General features: G+C 34.5%; 3 protein-coding genes and 1 non-coding gene across 4 annotated transcripts; 3 read left to right on the top strand and 1 right to left on the bottom strand.

Moving 5' to 3' along the window:
- The first annotated feature begins 5,078 nt into the window (after positions 1–5,078).
- ATSEC20 (Sec20 family protein) lies at positions 5,079–7,287 on the top strand. The gene is made up of 7 exons (XM_078987198.1): positions 5,079–5,520; positions 5,609–5,678; positions 5,865–5,920; positions 6,054–6,129; positions 6,393–6,429; positions 6,713–6,827; positions 6,914–7,287. The coding sequence occupies exons 1-7, from the start codon at positions 5,201–5,203 to the stop codon at positions 7,161–7,163; spliced, it is 924 nt and encodes a 307-aa protein (XP_078843324.1). The 5' UTR covers positions 5,079–5,200; the 3' UTR covers positions 7,164–7,287.
- Positions 7,288–9,892: 2,605 nt separating this feature from the next.
- On the bottom strand, positions 9,893–13,363 carry GATB (GLU-ADT subunit B). The gene is made up of 10 exons (XM_078987192.1): positions 13,212–13,363; positions 12,217–12,894; positions 11,938–12,147; positions 11,580–11,720; positions 11,287–11,490; positions 10,905–11,102; positions 10,736–10,804; positions 10,374–10,490; positions 10,192–10,276; positions 9,893–10,101 (listed from the first exon to the last, which is right to left on the bottom strand). The coding sequence occupies exons 2-9, from the start codon at positions 12,844–12,846 to the stop codon at positions 10,196–10,198; spliced, it is 1,650 nt and encodes a 549-aa protein (XP_078843318.1). The 5' UTR covers positions 12,847–12,894; positions 13,212–13,363; the 3' UTR covers positions 9,893–10,101; positions 10,192–10,195.
- An 84-nt stretch (positions 13,364–13,447) lies between these two features.
- On the top strand, positions 13,448–13,529 carry TRNAS-AGA (transfer RNA serine (anticodon AGA)). Its single transcript has one exon. It is a non-coding gene; the product is annotated as a tRNA-Ser (tRNA).
- A 125-nt stretch (positions 13,530–13,654) lies between these two features.
- Positions 13,655–15,105, top strand: LOC144999046 (uncharacterized). Its single transcript, XM_078958684.1, has 4 exons — positions 13,655–13,827; positions 14,126–14,196; positions 14,511–14,646; positions 14,765–15,105. The coding sequence occupies exons 1-4, from the start codon at positions 13,668–13,670 to the stop codon at positions 14,848–14,850; spliced, it is 453 nt and encodes a 150-aa protein (XP_078814810.1). The 5' UTR covers positions 13,655–13,667; the 3' UTR covers positions 14,851–15,105.
- Positions 15,106–16,177: the final 1,072 nt, after the last annotated feature.

Below are 16,177 nucleotides of genomic sequence, written 5' to 3'. Positions count from 1 at the left end.
TACTAGAATTAGGGTTATTGCTTTGGAAATCTTATTTGTATGTATAACTTGAGAAAAACCTAGATCAAAAGCAAGTAGGGTTGCATTTGCATATAGGAATGTTGTAATGCTCAAAACCCATCATCTAGATCTAACATTTCCTTCATCTTAGGGAGCTTCTAGAGATATAAAATCCATACCTTACTCATTTATTGTTTAGATCTCCTTTTGGACTTGTTTTGGTCTCTTTGGTCCCTTTTTGAAGGTCTTGATGTGTCAAGACCATATGTGATTCCAAAGTTGTATATCTAGACGTTTAGTGGCCTCTTCTAGCTTAAAGGTGCAAACGTTTTGGTGTTTGTGACCTTCATGCAAGCATTAAGTCATTTATTAAGTTCTTTTGGGCTTTTGGGCTTCATTAAGCCATGCATGCACGTAAAGTTGGCAATTTTATGTGATTACTCAACTTAAAGATATCATATCTGAGTATTGGAGAAAGTGTCTAAACCAAGTTAGAGCTTAATAGCATAGTTGGCAAATCAGAGGAGTACGTTGGACATATAAGCTCGTACGCGCAACGTACATGCCCTTAAGTGTGTACACTTAGCTTACAAGCTGAGTACGCCCCACGTATTCAGCAGAGGGTTTCGGTAATTTGGGCCTTCGGTGTGGGCTTCACATGTGGACGTTAGGAGCTTTAGGCTGCATCATGGGTTGTGGCCTAGTTAAGTTAGGTGGGTCAATTTCCATTGTGGACCTCTACGGTCATGATTTGGTCCTTTTGGGCCTTAGGCCCTTTAGTGTAAATAAGCCAAGTTTGGGTGGGCCCATTATAAGGAAACTTCTTTTGGAGCCTTTGGGCCTCGTGATCCATTATAGTTTGGACTTTGATGCTAGTCCCATTAGTGAAGGAAAGACTTTTGGGCCATAATGCGACATTTGGACTTAGGATTTCGGGCCCTTGACTAGGTTGTTTCATAATCCTAATTAGGGTTATTTGTATATTTATTCAGTGTGAGATTTTGGATTGGTGGTCGAGAATTTATTGTTTTTAGCAGACTGAGGTGAGTCTTCTCATCATACTAATGGGTCGAAGGCACCAATGCCAGCCCATTATTTGATATTTGGTCTTAATAGTTGATATACAATGGTTTTGTTAGTTGGCATGTAATGATTTATGTGAAGACCATAGAGGGAGTCCATGACACTTGGTTGTCAGAACACGAGGCGAGCCTAAGACATTCCAAGTAAAGAACATGGGGGAGCCCATGGCATTCCAGGTGAAGACCATGGAGGGAGTTAATGGTAATTCTCTCTCTCTCTTTCTCTCTCTCTCTCTCTCTCTCTCTATATATATATATATATATATATATATATATATATATATATATATATATATATATATGTTTCATGGTGTTATGTGGTTGTATGCTTTGTGTATTTTGGGAACTCACTAAGCGTTTGCTTACAATTTGTTGGGTGTTTCAGGTACCTTTGGTTCTAAGAGGAAGGGCCTGACTTGATGATGCAACATTCACTCTCCTGCATTTATTGTTTTAGATACTTTGACCTTTCGGATATGATTTAATGTAATGGAATTTAGAAAACAAAACATGATTGTAATTTCCAAATATTAAATGAAAATTTTTATCTAAATTTTTGGGCTGTTACAATTTGTGTGTGAATGTGTGCGTGTTCGATTTGCAAACTTAAGAACTCAAACCCATAAATCAATTATTCATCTTCATCTTCTTTTGTTCAAACTCAAGAACACACCATTATTTCTTTCTCTAAAATTGATTTTTGAGTGTCTTCAAGCTAACGCACGATATGAAGACAAACGAATTTCATGTTCTTCATTAACTTCGATTTTCCATTTTGTTCAAGAACACAATTTTGATTTCTAGATTTGTCTTCATGTTCACCATCGAATTGTTGTTCCCGATCTGTTGTTCATCATGTTCATCTTCTTTATTCATGGAAGTCAACAAAGTACAAACAACGCATCACAATGTACAAGTTTGTCTATGCATTATCCTTTGAACCAACTCACATAAAATTGATTTCTTCTATGTGCTTTGAAATTGTTTCTGGAAAGAAGAAGAACATGATCGAACATCGGATTTGGGAAGGAGATGAAGACGATGAAGATCTACAAACCTTGAAGATCATTGTGTACGTGTGTGTGTGTTCATCTAATACTTCTTCTTTTCAAACTCAAGAACATTTATCATTATTTCTCTCTCCAAAAATGATATTTGAGTGTAGGGTATTTGAACTTTAAGTTGAAGCACGATATAAAGGCGATCGAAATTCATGTTCTTGAGTTCATGTTCTTCATCAAATTCGATTTTCCATTTATGTTCAAGAACACAACTTTGATTTCTGGGTTGGTCTTCATGTTCGTCATCAGATTTTTCGATTTATGCTCTTGAGTTCATGTTTGTGGTAGATTTCTAGTTTGGAGATGAAGTATTGCGTGTGTTGTTGATCAAAAAATAAAAAATTAAATTATTTTAGATTTATGGCCGGATACTCGTTGGAGAAGACGACCGAAGTGTCGTTGGATGTGGCAAATATGTTGGAAACCGGCTTAACTTCCGATAGCAAGTTATAAGGACAAAACTGCAAATTTGGTCCCTGTGGTTCGCCAAAAAATGTGGATGAAGTCCAAAATCTTTTCAACTTGCACCATTGGTTCAAAATCATATTTTTTGTGTGGTTATGGTCCCTATCAAACATAAAAAGACTATTATACCATTTTAATTTGTTTTTTTACACTTTTTATTTCTTTTACTATTTTTATAATTTAAAAATAAAAAAGAAATGATAAACCTACCAACCCCACTACTCGGTTACCTTCTTTCCCCTATTTTCTCCTTTTCTCTCTCTCTCTCTCTCTCTCTCTCTCTCTCACTCTCACACACACACACACACACATCCCCAAAAAAAACCAGAACCATCATTTTTCACCATCTCCACCATAGATTCACCTCTACTGCACGGTAAAATCACCCATGCTCGCTAAAAAGCCACCCACCTGTTGTGAGGTCCATGTCTCGAGCTCCACCTATAAACATCTTTCATGTTTCTTTCAAAAATGGGTTGTTTTGGGTCTTGATGAATGATGATGACTAACAGAGTATCCTGCATCACCTCTTGAACTAGAATCTTCACATTTGAGCTCTTCTTCATCTTCTTTAAGCTCTTCATGATGTTCAGACATGCTTCACGATCTTCTACAAAATCAAACGAGTTGCGTTTCTTGATGAGTTTTCATTCATTAAACAAATTGTTGAGGCAATAAAGATTCTATCTTCTTGCTAAAAGAAAAGAAAATTTAACATTCTTATACATGTTCTCTGAATTGAGATTTATCCATCCGATGGAGTGGGTAAGTTGCTACCAGAAAGAATAGATGGGAGTGATAAAATGAAAAGAACACATAGGAGAGGAAATCCAATTTCCTCCGTTACAGAAGGTTGGAGAGTGAGGAGTGAAAGTACAAGACTACAAAAATCACCCTTTTTTCCTTCAATTTTATGTTGCAGGTCTGAATGATAAGAGAATTTCAACGACTTAGCCTCAAACTAAAGCTTCATACCTTATTCATCCTATGATCATGTTCTTGTTTTCATCCTAGATTCATCCTATGTTCCTCAAATCAAAGAAACCTCATAGCCACAGAAGGGTTCTCGAACCTTGGTTATTCCCGATGCAATACAATTTACGCAATATAAGGATCGATGCATTTGATTCAAGTCGCTTTGTTCATCCTTGACATATTATTAGGGCTCCAATTTGTTCAACACAAACTTGAAAAATGGATGAACAACCCAGAAAATCTATTATCCAACCTTACCTCCATTTTATTCTTCTTCACCTTAAGTGCAAGATAAGATCAATTATCCAAATTTATTACCAGGTTCTTCTCATCAGACTTCAAATTGAAAAAACCCATCAGCCATTGATACATCAACATTGTCAACTTGTAGGAGTTTTTCCTCCTGTGATTACTATTCGCTGTCACTTGAGGATGGTGGGTACCGTTTAGTAATTTTTCTCCTCCATTTTTGTTTTGTTCCATATTTTCTTCAATTTGTAATCAGCATCAATGTTTTGTTTTCTCCATTCCAAATTTTCATGGGATTTATATTTCTATGTTTCAGGTGTGTTTGAGCTTTTCTCTGTAACTAGTATGGCTTGGTTAAAAAAAACTATGAGCAGGGTGTGAAATAGAGCAATAAGGAAGAAGAGAGAGAGAGAGAGAGAGAGAGAGAGAGAGAGAGAAAGAGAGAGAGAGAGGGTATGGATACGGTGGGTGAGGGTTCTTGTTTTTTGTATTATTTTTAAATTAAAAGGGTTTTGAAACAAATACAAAAAATTAAAAAAGAAATTAAAATGACAAAATAATCATTTCAACTTTTTAAGAGACTAAAACCACAAAAAACTTCTAGAGAGAGGGGTATGGATACGGTGGGTGAGGGTTCTTGTTTTTTTTATTATTATTAAATTAAAAGGGTGTTAAAACAAATATAAAAAATTAAAAAAGAAATTAAAATGACAAAATAATCATTTCAACTTTTAAAGGACTAAAACCACAAAAAAACTTCTGATTTTGGACTAATGTTGCAAGTTGGAAAATTTTTGGATCCTATCCACATATTTTTGCTAACCATAGGGACCAAAATTACAGTTTTGTCATGCATTTTAAACAGTTCAATATAGGGATGAGTGTTGGACGGAACCGGTACCGACCCGTCCCGTTTCCGATTTTCCGAATACCGAATTTGATCGAAAGTTAATCCCGAGTACCAAACCGAATTAACATCACCGGTCCCGGTACTCGGTACTAGTGTCGGTACCGGCGGTACCGATTCTCGAATTTCATGTATTTGAAGTACCAAGTATCGTCCCGTATTTTTAAATTCGGTACAGTTCGGTACCGCTTCCGGTACGGTACCAGTAAGAGATCGGGAATTGGGACAAACTATCCATCCCTAGTTCAATAAATTCAATGTGAAAATATGAAATTAAATTAATAACTGCAAAACAAAAAATATATTATATTTTTAAGTTTTTATCCCAATGATCCGGCTGAAAACCTGTTTAGATACCTCGGGTTCAACCTTGGGTTATCCTGTAGCCTGGAGGGTTAACCGAATGATTTCATGTTCTTCAAAGAACCAACCTTCATAAATCACGCGATTCCTGGGAAATCATGGAGGTAAAAGCATCATCTCCCACAGATGTTGTTATCGAGGAATTCAACAAGACAAAGAAAGACTGGGACGATGGGTATGTTCAAACCCTAGACCACATTCACGCCATCGAAAACTACGGGAAATCAAGATCCACCGCCACCGGTGACGTTGCCAAGAAAGATTCTTTGCCCAGATTGAACGGCCTTGCTCAAGACGGACTCTCTTTGCTGACTACGGCACAATTCAATCTTGATCTTTTGGTCCCTCAACTTCCTACAGATGATCATATTCAAAATGCCCGAATGTTGCTTCTCTCATGGAGCAAACAAATTCAAAGGTACGCCACCCAATTCTCAATCCATACCAAAGTCTAGATAATTTTCAATCCAAATCGAAATACCCAATTCTTGTATTTTCTTGTTTAGTCTGCGATCAAGTTTGAGACATGCTAATCTGCAAGCAAAATCTAATATGAGGAAAGCTGCGAAAGAGGAGGTACATTACAATTCCATTCCATCCATATATCTTTCCTTTTCTTCGATAATGGTGATTAAGTAATTGCATCATTTGGGGTCACTAAATGCATAAAAGCCCAAAGTTATACATACACTAGCTCAATAACCTGTAGATCAACTTAAAGGCTTATAAATGTGATCTTATATTTATCATATTTGGTATCAGAGGGAGCTTCTCTTGGGTGGTGGAGAAGAGTCAACAGTTAGAAGGCGTAATTTACAGTATGTATTACCATAATTTTCATCAATGTTTATAATACTCCAATTTCTTTCTCTATATTCCTTATGTCAATATTGTTAAAATCAGTATACATTTACTTAAGTTACTCTAAAAGTAGTATCTTTTTACAATCAGGACAAAAGCTGGAATGACATCAGCAGCAGAAAGCATTACAGAAAGCCTTCGTAGGACTCGACAGTTAATGGTTCAGGTTTGTTTCTCTTAAACCCTAATTTCATTTACTCATGATTTCATATAACAAATTATACTGTGTTTGACATGCATTGAACTGGGACCCACATTACTGTCAATGAGATAAAAATTGTAACTTTTTGTCTCTGTCCCACCCAAGAATGTGGGATAGATAGAGACTTACTATCGATGTCTTATCTAAGCAAAAGACATGAATGCCCTTCTCATCCTCATCAACTATGATACATGATATCTCTTTCTTACTTGTTAATGTATTTACAGGAGGTTGAACGAAGTGGAAACACACTCATGGCTTTTGGTTTGTCCTTTGATTCATCTTAATCTTTCCATTTCCTACTTTTGAAAATTGTTATGTTAGAATATAAGGGTAAAATGGTCATTTAAGTATCATTCATTCAAACAGTTTCATCAAGTCTATAAAAGAAACAAACCTTATGTATACATCACTTTATCCACACAACAAACATCATTTACCCATTTAGCCATTTTACCCTAAGGTTCAAAAAAAGAAACAACCCCTTATTTTAAAATTATAATGGTGTTGATAATTTTAAATAAAAATATATTTTTGTTTAGTACAGAGGAATCAACAGGAGTGTTAAAGAAAGCAGAAAGTGAATACAAAGGTCATCGATCACTACTAATGAGAACGCGTAACTTGCTTTCAACAATGAAACGCCAAGATGTTATTGACAAGTTAAACAAAATCAATCTTATATTATTTTCTTTTCAAGATTCATCTTTAAAAATTATTTTTTTAAGGTTGAATATCATGTTTGCAGGATTATAGGTATTGTGGGAGCGGTGATTTTCTTGTTAGTTGTTCTTTATGTTGTTTCAAAGAGAATTGGAATACTAAAGTTGAAAAACATAGCTCTTGCTTCGATAAAAGCTGCTATGGCTAATAAAGCGGAAATTGTTGAGAGGGCAGATGTAGGTGGTGCTATGAACCACATGGGTCGGGTCAATGGACATGTGGGCCCGAATGTTGACTTTAACTTGGAACAACCGATGATGCATGATGAACTTTGAATATTTAAATTGCATATATTTTTGTTACTCTTTTGTTTATGATATGAGATGTTGACTTTTTGGGGTCAAACACACTAATTTCTTTTTAGTTTGGTTATGTATAGATTGTTATGTTTTTTTCTTTTTCTATTTTGTTATAATTTTTTGATTTTGAAATTGATATGCTGATTATTGACTCTATAAAGTAATTATTGGGGGATATATACAGTAAAGTCTCAATATTTTCATCGATTTGATAAGAAAATCTTAAAATTTATTTTTTTAACAGTAAAGTCCAAATTACCGGCAGTTTTTGATACTTTTACCATTTTTTCCCGGTTAGCCGGTAATTGGGTTTTTTTGTCAAAAAAATAAAGTTTAGGACTTTTTTGTCAAATCGTCAATTAGGATTTTTTTGTCAAATCGTTGAAAATATTGGGACTTTACTGGATATATAATTTTTTTTGGTTAGAAATTTAATGGTATGATACTCTTTAAGCATAAGAGTTATTGAAACCTTCTCTAATAAGTTAGATCCTATTGAAATCCTTTACGTTTGCTTCTTATTAAATTGTTTTTTAATTTCAACAAACCGACATTAAAAAAAATTTAGATAATCAAGAAAGAAAGAAAGAACCAGTGTTGTGTTGGTTTTTTGTAGTCTTAAAAATGGAGAAATTAGAAACCTAAAAAAAACGAAATTGCCTTTGTTTTATACAAACACAAACAACACATGCCTAGTCAAAAGGGTTTGAATGTGGAGAAGGGAAAGAAGGACAATTTCGTTTTTTTCGGTTTCTTATTTCTCCATTTTTGAGACTGCAAAAAGCCAACACAACCCTGATTCTTTTTTTCTTGATTATCTCAATTTTTTTCAATGTCGGGTTGTTGAGATTAAAAAAACGATTTAACAAGAAGCAAACGTAAAGGATTTCAATACGATCTAGATGATTAGAGAATTTTTCAATAACTTTTATGCTTAAAGAGTATCATACCATTAAATTTCTAACCAAAAAAAATTATATATACAATAAAGTCCCAATATTTTCAACGATTTGACAAAAAAAATCATAAACTTTATTTTTTTGACAGTAAAGTCCTAATTGACGATTTAACAAGAAAGTCCTAAACTTTATTTTGTTGACAAAAAAATCCTAATTACCGGCTAACCGGGAAAAAGGGTAAAAGTGTCAAAAACTGCCAGTAATTTGGATTTTACTGTCAAAAAAATAAGTTTAGGATTTTCTTGTCAAATTGATAAAAATATTGAGACTTTACTGTATATATCCCTAATTATTGGTTAGTTTCTTGAACTGTTTTTACAACTACAAATGGAAAAGCTTGTTGGCTTCAAAATAGTAATGGTTATTTAAAATTTTAAAATCTATAATAGCAACATACTTGTATTATTCTACCAATAAGAACAATATATAAAGATAATATCTTTAGGCTAAGAGGTGTGGTGCAGGACGGGGGGTGGGGGGTACCATGCCCTCTCTCTATGTGTGATTGGCCGGATTTTTTTCTTTCTCTTGAATGCAATGGTTACTTGGCAAAATACAATAAATATTTAAAAATTAAATATTTTAATACATGTACCACTCTATAAATACCAAACAAATCTAACGTAATTTTCACACTTATTTCTACATATTCTTTCAAAAAAACTCACTCAACCACAATTTTGTTATCGTCATCTGCATCATCTGATTCAATCGTGCAAGAAGAGACATTATTTGTCGGTTCCATCATGACAAAAACAGTGATGTATTTCCAAAACCGACAAGGTCAAAGTTCACGTTCACAACCTCAAACAAAGAAGACCTCCGCTGAAGAGAGATTACGATGCCAAATACAATCGTCTTATAGAAGACTATTTTGCAGATGACATCGGGTACGCTAAAAAGTTTCGACGACGGTTTCGGATGAGGAAAGAGTTACTTTTACGTATTGTTGGCAATTTGGAAGGTCGATTTCCATATTTCCAATTGAAGCGGGATGCGACAGACAAAGAAAATGTTTTTCTCTAATTCAAAAATGCACAATCGCAGTTCGTTAATTAGCATACGACATCAGAACAGATAAATGAGACGAGTATTTGAGGATATCCGAGCATACCACATGGGAAACTGTGTACAAGTTTGCGAAAGCTATTACTTTGGTTTACGGGGAACGATATTTGCGCAAACCGACGATCAATGTTGTCCACCAATTATACACGATGGATGAAAATAGGCATGGGTTTCCGGGAATGCTAGGTAACATCGATTGTATGCATCGGTCGTGGGCATTATGCCCCAACACATGTCGGGGTCAATACCTGAGAGGCGATCATAGAGAGCTGACAAATATTCTAGAAGCAATCGCATCACATGATCTTTGGATATGACATGTATTTTTTGGTCAAGCTGGTGCAAACATCAATGTTCTCGATTAGCAGTTGGTATTCAACGACATCTACCTTAGAAAGTCGCACGATCATATAAGCACGACAAGTACTACAAGTCAGAACACGATCATATGAAGTGAAAAAGTTGCAACATGTAATGTACGCGTGCATCATATTACATAATATGATTCTAGAAGATGAAGAAAGAGCGATATGCAATTTGAAACTTACAAGATTACAAACATTAGGTTACATGATATTGTTGTTATCAATAAAGATATGTAAATTGCTATTATTTGTAAAGAAACATAATTTCATTTTCATAGCTCTAACTTTGCATTTCAACCACAACACAAGAGGATAAAAAACTAGCTTGTTTAGCATTAGCTGCAATAAATGGTAAGAAACAATATTCAAGATGAATGTGAAATACAGTTGCAACCTATAATCTAAAAATAAACATATCCAATTTCTTGTGGTTTGTAAAAATACGAAAACGCCCTTTGCCTTGTTTTCATAGGTAACAACTCTTGGGTGGGATTTCATCCGAAAAAGAAATGGCTACACAATCTGCATGTTTACAACAAAATTCAAGTTCATAAGATCAAAATATTCAAAAAATATAAGAGAAGAGTAACAAAAAAAGATCCTTATAGATACCTTATCAGTTTTTGGCGTTTAATTTTTCAAGAAGAATCTTGTTCACAAGCCCTGGATTTGCTTTGCCCTTTGATTCTTTCATCACCTGATAATTTGGTTTAAAAAGCTTAAATTATAACATTTAAAAAAAAAACCCTAACATGAATTTATGAGATGCTCAGTTTAGAGATAAAAAGACCAACCTGCCCTGCAAAAAAGCCTTGCAACTTGGTTTTACCCCCACGATATTGTTCCAATTGCTTTGGGTTATTAGTAATTACTTTATCAACTATTTTCTCAATCTCAACAGGGTCAACTATCTGTAATTAAAAAAAAAGTAACTTTTTTAATAAATAAGGGCACATTGTAAAAAATTAAAACTTAATTGAAAAAGCTTCCTTTTTCAAACTTTATCTATTAAGTTGTTCTTTTTAAGTCAAAAAGAAACACACCCATATATAGCTTGTTGTATACATAAAAAGTGTTTCTTTTTTCTACTATACGAATGTGAGTAAATGACCATTTTACCCTCTTGTTTAAAAACAATATAGAACAAAGAGCTTGCCTGTACAAGATCTTTCTCTTTGATAAGTCCCTTAACAGTTCCACCCTTTTCCATAAGTTCAAGGAGTATCTGCAGAATTTTACACACAAATCTTGAACAACATCAATAAAGTTTCAGTTTTTATGAACATTTATAAGATATTAAGCAATAATCGAATAAAGATACACACCTCTTTCCCTATCTTTCCACTAATAGTTGCACTTTTTATAGAAGCTATCAACTCACTTAATTCTTGAGGGCTAAGTTTTATTTCATTGATAGACAACTTTTCATTCTTCATGTATGCAGCAATATCTCCCATGATCCAATTAGCTGCTAATTTTACATCGGGTACTTTTGCTATTGTGGCATCAAAAAAATCCGCAACCTGAATACCCAAATAAGTAAATTTAGACAGTTGACAGTTGACAGATGACAGATAATGACTGACCGGTGTCAATGAGACAAAGATTGCAAATCTTGTCCCGCCTAAAAAGGTGAGACATGGACTTGGTCTTAATATCTTGTTTGTGTAAAAAGACTTTAATGCCCTTTCTATCCTTATGACATACATTCACATCATTGGCAAGAAAAAGGACATCTTGCATGCTTAAACCCATTTCCTCATATCTTCTTCTTTTCAATTCCGGAAGCTCAGGTAAGGAATCACGGATTCCATTGACATATTCTTCTGTGAATACAACTTCCGGAAGGTCAGGTTCGGGAAAATATCGATAATCTGCAAGTCCTTCCTTTTTCCTCATTGTAACTGTTTTCTAACAATAAGAGCAAAGAAAAAAGATAAGCATTCTAAAATGACCAAAATGCCCCTAATGAGGAAGAAAACACGTTACAAATACAATACCTGAGCTCCTTCTTCCCATAGACGTGTTTCTTGTACAATTTCCTCAGCTTGCCCTTGGTTATATAATGCTGCTTGTCTTGCAATCTCAAAATCAATAGCTCTACTCATTGCTGAAAATGAATTCAGATTCTTTATCTCCACCTATCATTCAAAAACCATGACGAGGGCATTTACGTCTTTTGCACATACAATATTCTTTATTTGTTTTGTTTTTGCATTTACTGTCCTTTTTCTCATTGTCTTTTGCACAAACGGGGCCCAAGATCTTTTCTAGATGATCTTCATTTTACCTTGATATTTAATATAATGAAGAAGAAAAAGGGAAGTATTTTTATAATTTATATATTTATATTTATACCTTGGTGCCAAATTCTAATTGGCCAATTGGACGAATGGAAACATTGACATCACAACGAAGTGATCCTTCTTGCATATTTCCATTACTAACCCCCAAATATCTCACTACCCTTTGTAATTCTGCAGCATATTCTGCAGCCTCAATTCCACTTCTCATATCAGGTTCAGAAACTATTTCAAGTAAAGGTACCCCTGCTCTGTTCAAATCAACCTGTTTCCAACAAACAAATGTTAAATACTAAAAAAATTACCAAACTATCCCTGGTTTTTAAATAATCACCTGAGAATAACTCCCGGATCCCGTGTGAAGAAGCTTCCCTGCATCCTCCTCCATATGAACCCTAGTAATCCCAAACCTTCTATGCCCTCCACCAAACTCAAGTGGAAGATCCAAATCAATGAACCCATTTGTAGCAATTGGAATATCAAATTGTGAAATTTGGTACCCTTTAGGAAGATCAGGATAAAAATATTGTTTCCTATCAAACTTTGAATTCAAAGACAACTTGCAATTGAGTGCAACACCAAGCATCACTGCATACTCTATCACTTTTGAATTCAAAACGGGTAAAGCACCGGGTAAACCCATACAAACGGGGCAAATACATGAATTTGGTTGTGACCCGTAACTGTAAGCACAGCTACAAAAGGCTTTTGTCATTGTCGCCAGCTGGACGTGTGTTTCTATACCGATGATTGCTTCATAATCTTTAAGAACTTTTTCAACAGCTTTCGCTCGAGGTGTTTCTGTGAAGTTGGAATGAGTTTGTTGTTTTGTTTTTGTTGTGGTTGTTGTTTCGGTTTGTGTGTTTTGCATTGAACAGAAGAAAACGTGTTTTCTTGTTATGAAGGTGGAGGGACGTGGTAATAATGGGCGAGATTGAATGCCTCTTAATAGTGTAAGAGCCATTAAACTGTTCTTTAAGTGATTCAATTGGTTTGAAACAAGACAACGTATCTGTAGAGTATCAAATTAACACATAATCAATTACACTGAAGAACAATTAGTGTAAAACTACACAAAATCCACAAAACTTGAGGTGGAATTATACCATTTGAGTCGTGTTTTCGAAGATGCGATAGCAAATTAGCAATAACTTGAATTAGATGCTAAATTTGAAGCTTACGCAAAAGGGGATTTATGTTGAAATCAAAACCCTTCTTGCATTTGAAAAATCTTGCTCGTAATAGCATGAACATTCAAGATTTTTTTTTGATGAATTTGTTTTGGAAGATTCAAGATGATATGTAAAGCATCAAAGGTGTTTACTTTACCTGTTTAGAACTCAAACGAACTCTGTCGATGCAATGAACATCTCGACAATGATTGTATTAGAGCTATCTTTCACATCCCCGAATACCAAAATCCTCCAAAGAGATTCAACCGTCAGTTTATGACTGAGGTTTTGATAAGTTTTATGGAACGGCTGTGACAACGTAGGGAAGAATCGAAAGATGATAATGTGAAGCTTTCATTACATATATTATGAGTGCTCAACAAAGACAACAAAGTGGTCGTGCCGGAGTGGTTATCGGGCATGACTAGAAATCATGTGGGCTTTGCCCGCGCAGGTTCGAATCCTGCCGACCACGCTTTTTTCATTTTTCATTTTTTACTCAAAGTACGAGGGGAAGAAGTGTAAACTCAAAAGGTTTTGAGGGGTTTTTATAAACATATTGCTTTCAAGTTTCAATAATTCAACTCCCAATTCATTTCTTTTTGTTTTGATAATGAAGATGACGGAGAGGTTGCAGCAATGGGGTGGAAGAGCGATGTCGAGATTCTCCTTTAGAAACGCCACCATCGTCGTCTGTTTCTTAAATTTGATCACTGCTCTGTTTTTGATTCACTGCTTTCTATCTTCTCCCACCTCTAATGGATCCGATTCAGGTGCATTTCACTTACTTCACCTCTCTTTAATGTAGGGTTCCATTTCTACTTAGATTACTGTGTATTCGTAATAAATTAATCCTTTTGTTGTTCCCATTACTTCTTTCCTATTGATTGCTCAAAACCCCCTATTTTGTTGGCATAATTGTCGGTTTCTATGTTTTAGATTTTGGGGTTTAGGTCATATGATGTAGTTTAGACCAAACTATTACTATTTCATGTTGTTTATTTATGTTGCTAATTCTTCGTTGAGAACGTATCTTCAAAGCATCTGATAAAATTGCCTTTTGAAATTTAGTTCTGCTTAAGTATGTGAAGGAATCTGAAGAACTACGTCGTGCTATGGAACCTGTAGAACTTATAAAAAGAGTAAGTTTTGAGTGTCTATGTGAATAAGTTTCAGTTGAATTAGATTATAGAGATAATTGCAGGAAATAATCAAATCTTTTTCATAATCATAGCATTAAACTGGACATTTTCTTCTGCTTTCTTTTTTATTTCATTATTACTAAAAAAAAGTGATAGTCGTTCGTTGTTATTTCCTGCAAATATCCCTACGATTATCCTCAAATCATGACTCCATCTAATGGGTGTGTTGATATTAGATGATCTTGAATAAAAACGACAGATTGAGATTTATTTTCCTTAATGTGAATTTATTTTGATTGGAAAATGGAAAATAGGTTAGAGAAATTGAGAGAGAAGGTCATGAAGAAGTTGAAACTGTTCAAGAAAAAGATGCGAAACAATCTGCTGCACTTGATTTGATATCTAGGCTGAACAATCATCGCTCCTATTCAGATGCTGATAACCAAAAAGGTAATTACTTTACTTTCTTGATTTCACAAAATAAATTAGTAAAATTTTGAACAAATTATAAGTTGTTTTTTCAAAAAAGATACACTCTGACTCTATATGTTTTTGGGTGTTTTTTCAGCTCTAGAGGAATGGCGTAAACGAAAGATGGAAAGAGCAAGACAACGAGGCCTTGGTAAAAATGGAACCACCAATTCTCAAGAATGAACTCTTTGTTCCAAACGAGTTTTTAAGCTCTTCATGGAAACAAATAACTTTTTTTAGTAAAGTTTTTGCATAGCGAGCTTTGGTTGAAGTTGATTATACGAATTTGTGTAATTGTTTTGTAACAAGTGTGAGTTTTTTGTATGATTGAGTATATGTTGATAAAGGAGGTAATAGTTGTTTATGCAATGTGTCACCTTTTTTTCAACCTATACAACAAACTTGTTTTTAATACAAATGATGTGAAACTTTCCGGAATGCTACATGGAGTTAGTAGAACCATTTTCTAGTACCATGATCATTGAATGAATTTTGGTTGATAATAATACTAGTCTTGATGTCAATTCTAGTGGCATCCACCGATAGACATGCACAAAAAGACTGGGCTCAGATCAAGACCGAAACCCGAACCGGTCTAAAACGAGACTGGACCGAAAAAGTAACGGCCTAAGACCGTTTGGGACTAGTAAAAAAACAGACCGTCCAAGGCTTGTCCCAATAAGTCTGGTCCGAAAAAAAGGAAACCAAAGTTCCGAGGCCGTAGTAAAAAAAAGGAAACCAAAGTTTATAAATATATTATTTTGTGTTAATTATACAATTTTAAATCACAAAATATCTAACTTCTTTCTTTTTCTCGTTTATTAAATTTTAGTGAATCATTTTAAATAATTGTTAATTATATATTTGTTAACGGGAAAATTGGAAACGGAAAAAGATGCACGAAACGACTTTGAGATCAAGACCAAATCTGAGAAAAGACCGGTCTGACTAAAAGTCGGACCAGACTGTTTTGAGACCGATTCCAAAAAGACCAGATTTTCAAAACTAATCCGAAACGACCGGTCTATCAAGTGATGTTTTAGACCTCATATTTGTTGGGGCTTCCACAATATTTGGGCTGATTGATTTGTTTGTATCCTAACATTTAAGGGGTGTCACAACTTGTAAACCGGAGGATGAATATTCTACAAATGTTTTTTTAACGGCAGAATCACATTAAAACGAAACTAACGAGACGTTAGAATAATTACAGCATACAAAGAAATGAAATAGAAGAATTACACCAGTCTAACCAATTTAAAGAACTAAACCCGTATCTATATTTCAACCAATGGAAAGAAATTATCTGAATATCATCGGCTGTCTTCGTTGGGCTAGGACTTTTGAAAACCAAAGCATTTCATTTTCTTATTCAATACCAATGTCTTTACTACTCCCAAATTGTTTTGGGTAAATATTCCTCTCTTGTTATTGGGCAAAATGATGTGACCACATGATAACATGGATATTGCGCAAACCCTTGTCGAGAAATATACCTTCTTGCTTTTTG

Source organism: Lactuca saligna, chromosome 1, assembly GCF_052625555.1.
Source record: "Lactuca saligna cultivar CGN05327 chromosome 1, ASM5262555v1, whole genome shotgun sequence".
Classification (NCBI taxonomy): domain Eukaryota; kingdom Viridiplantae; phylum Streptophyta; class Magnoliopsida; order Asterales; family Asteraceae; genus Lactuca; species Lactuca saligna.
This window is presented reverse-complemented; position numbering and strand designations above follow the sequence as displayed.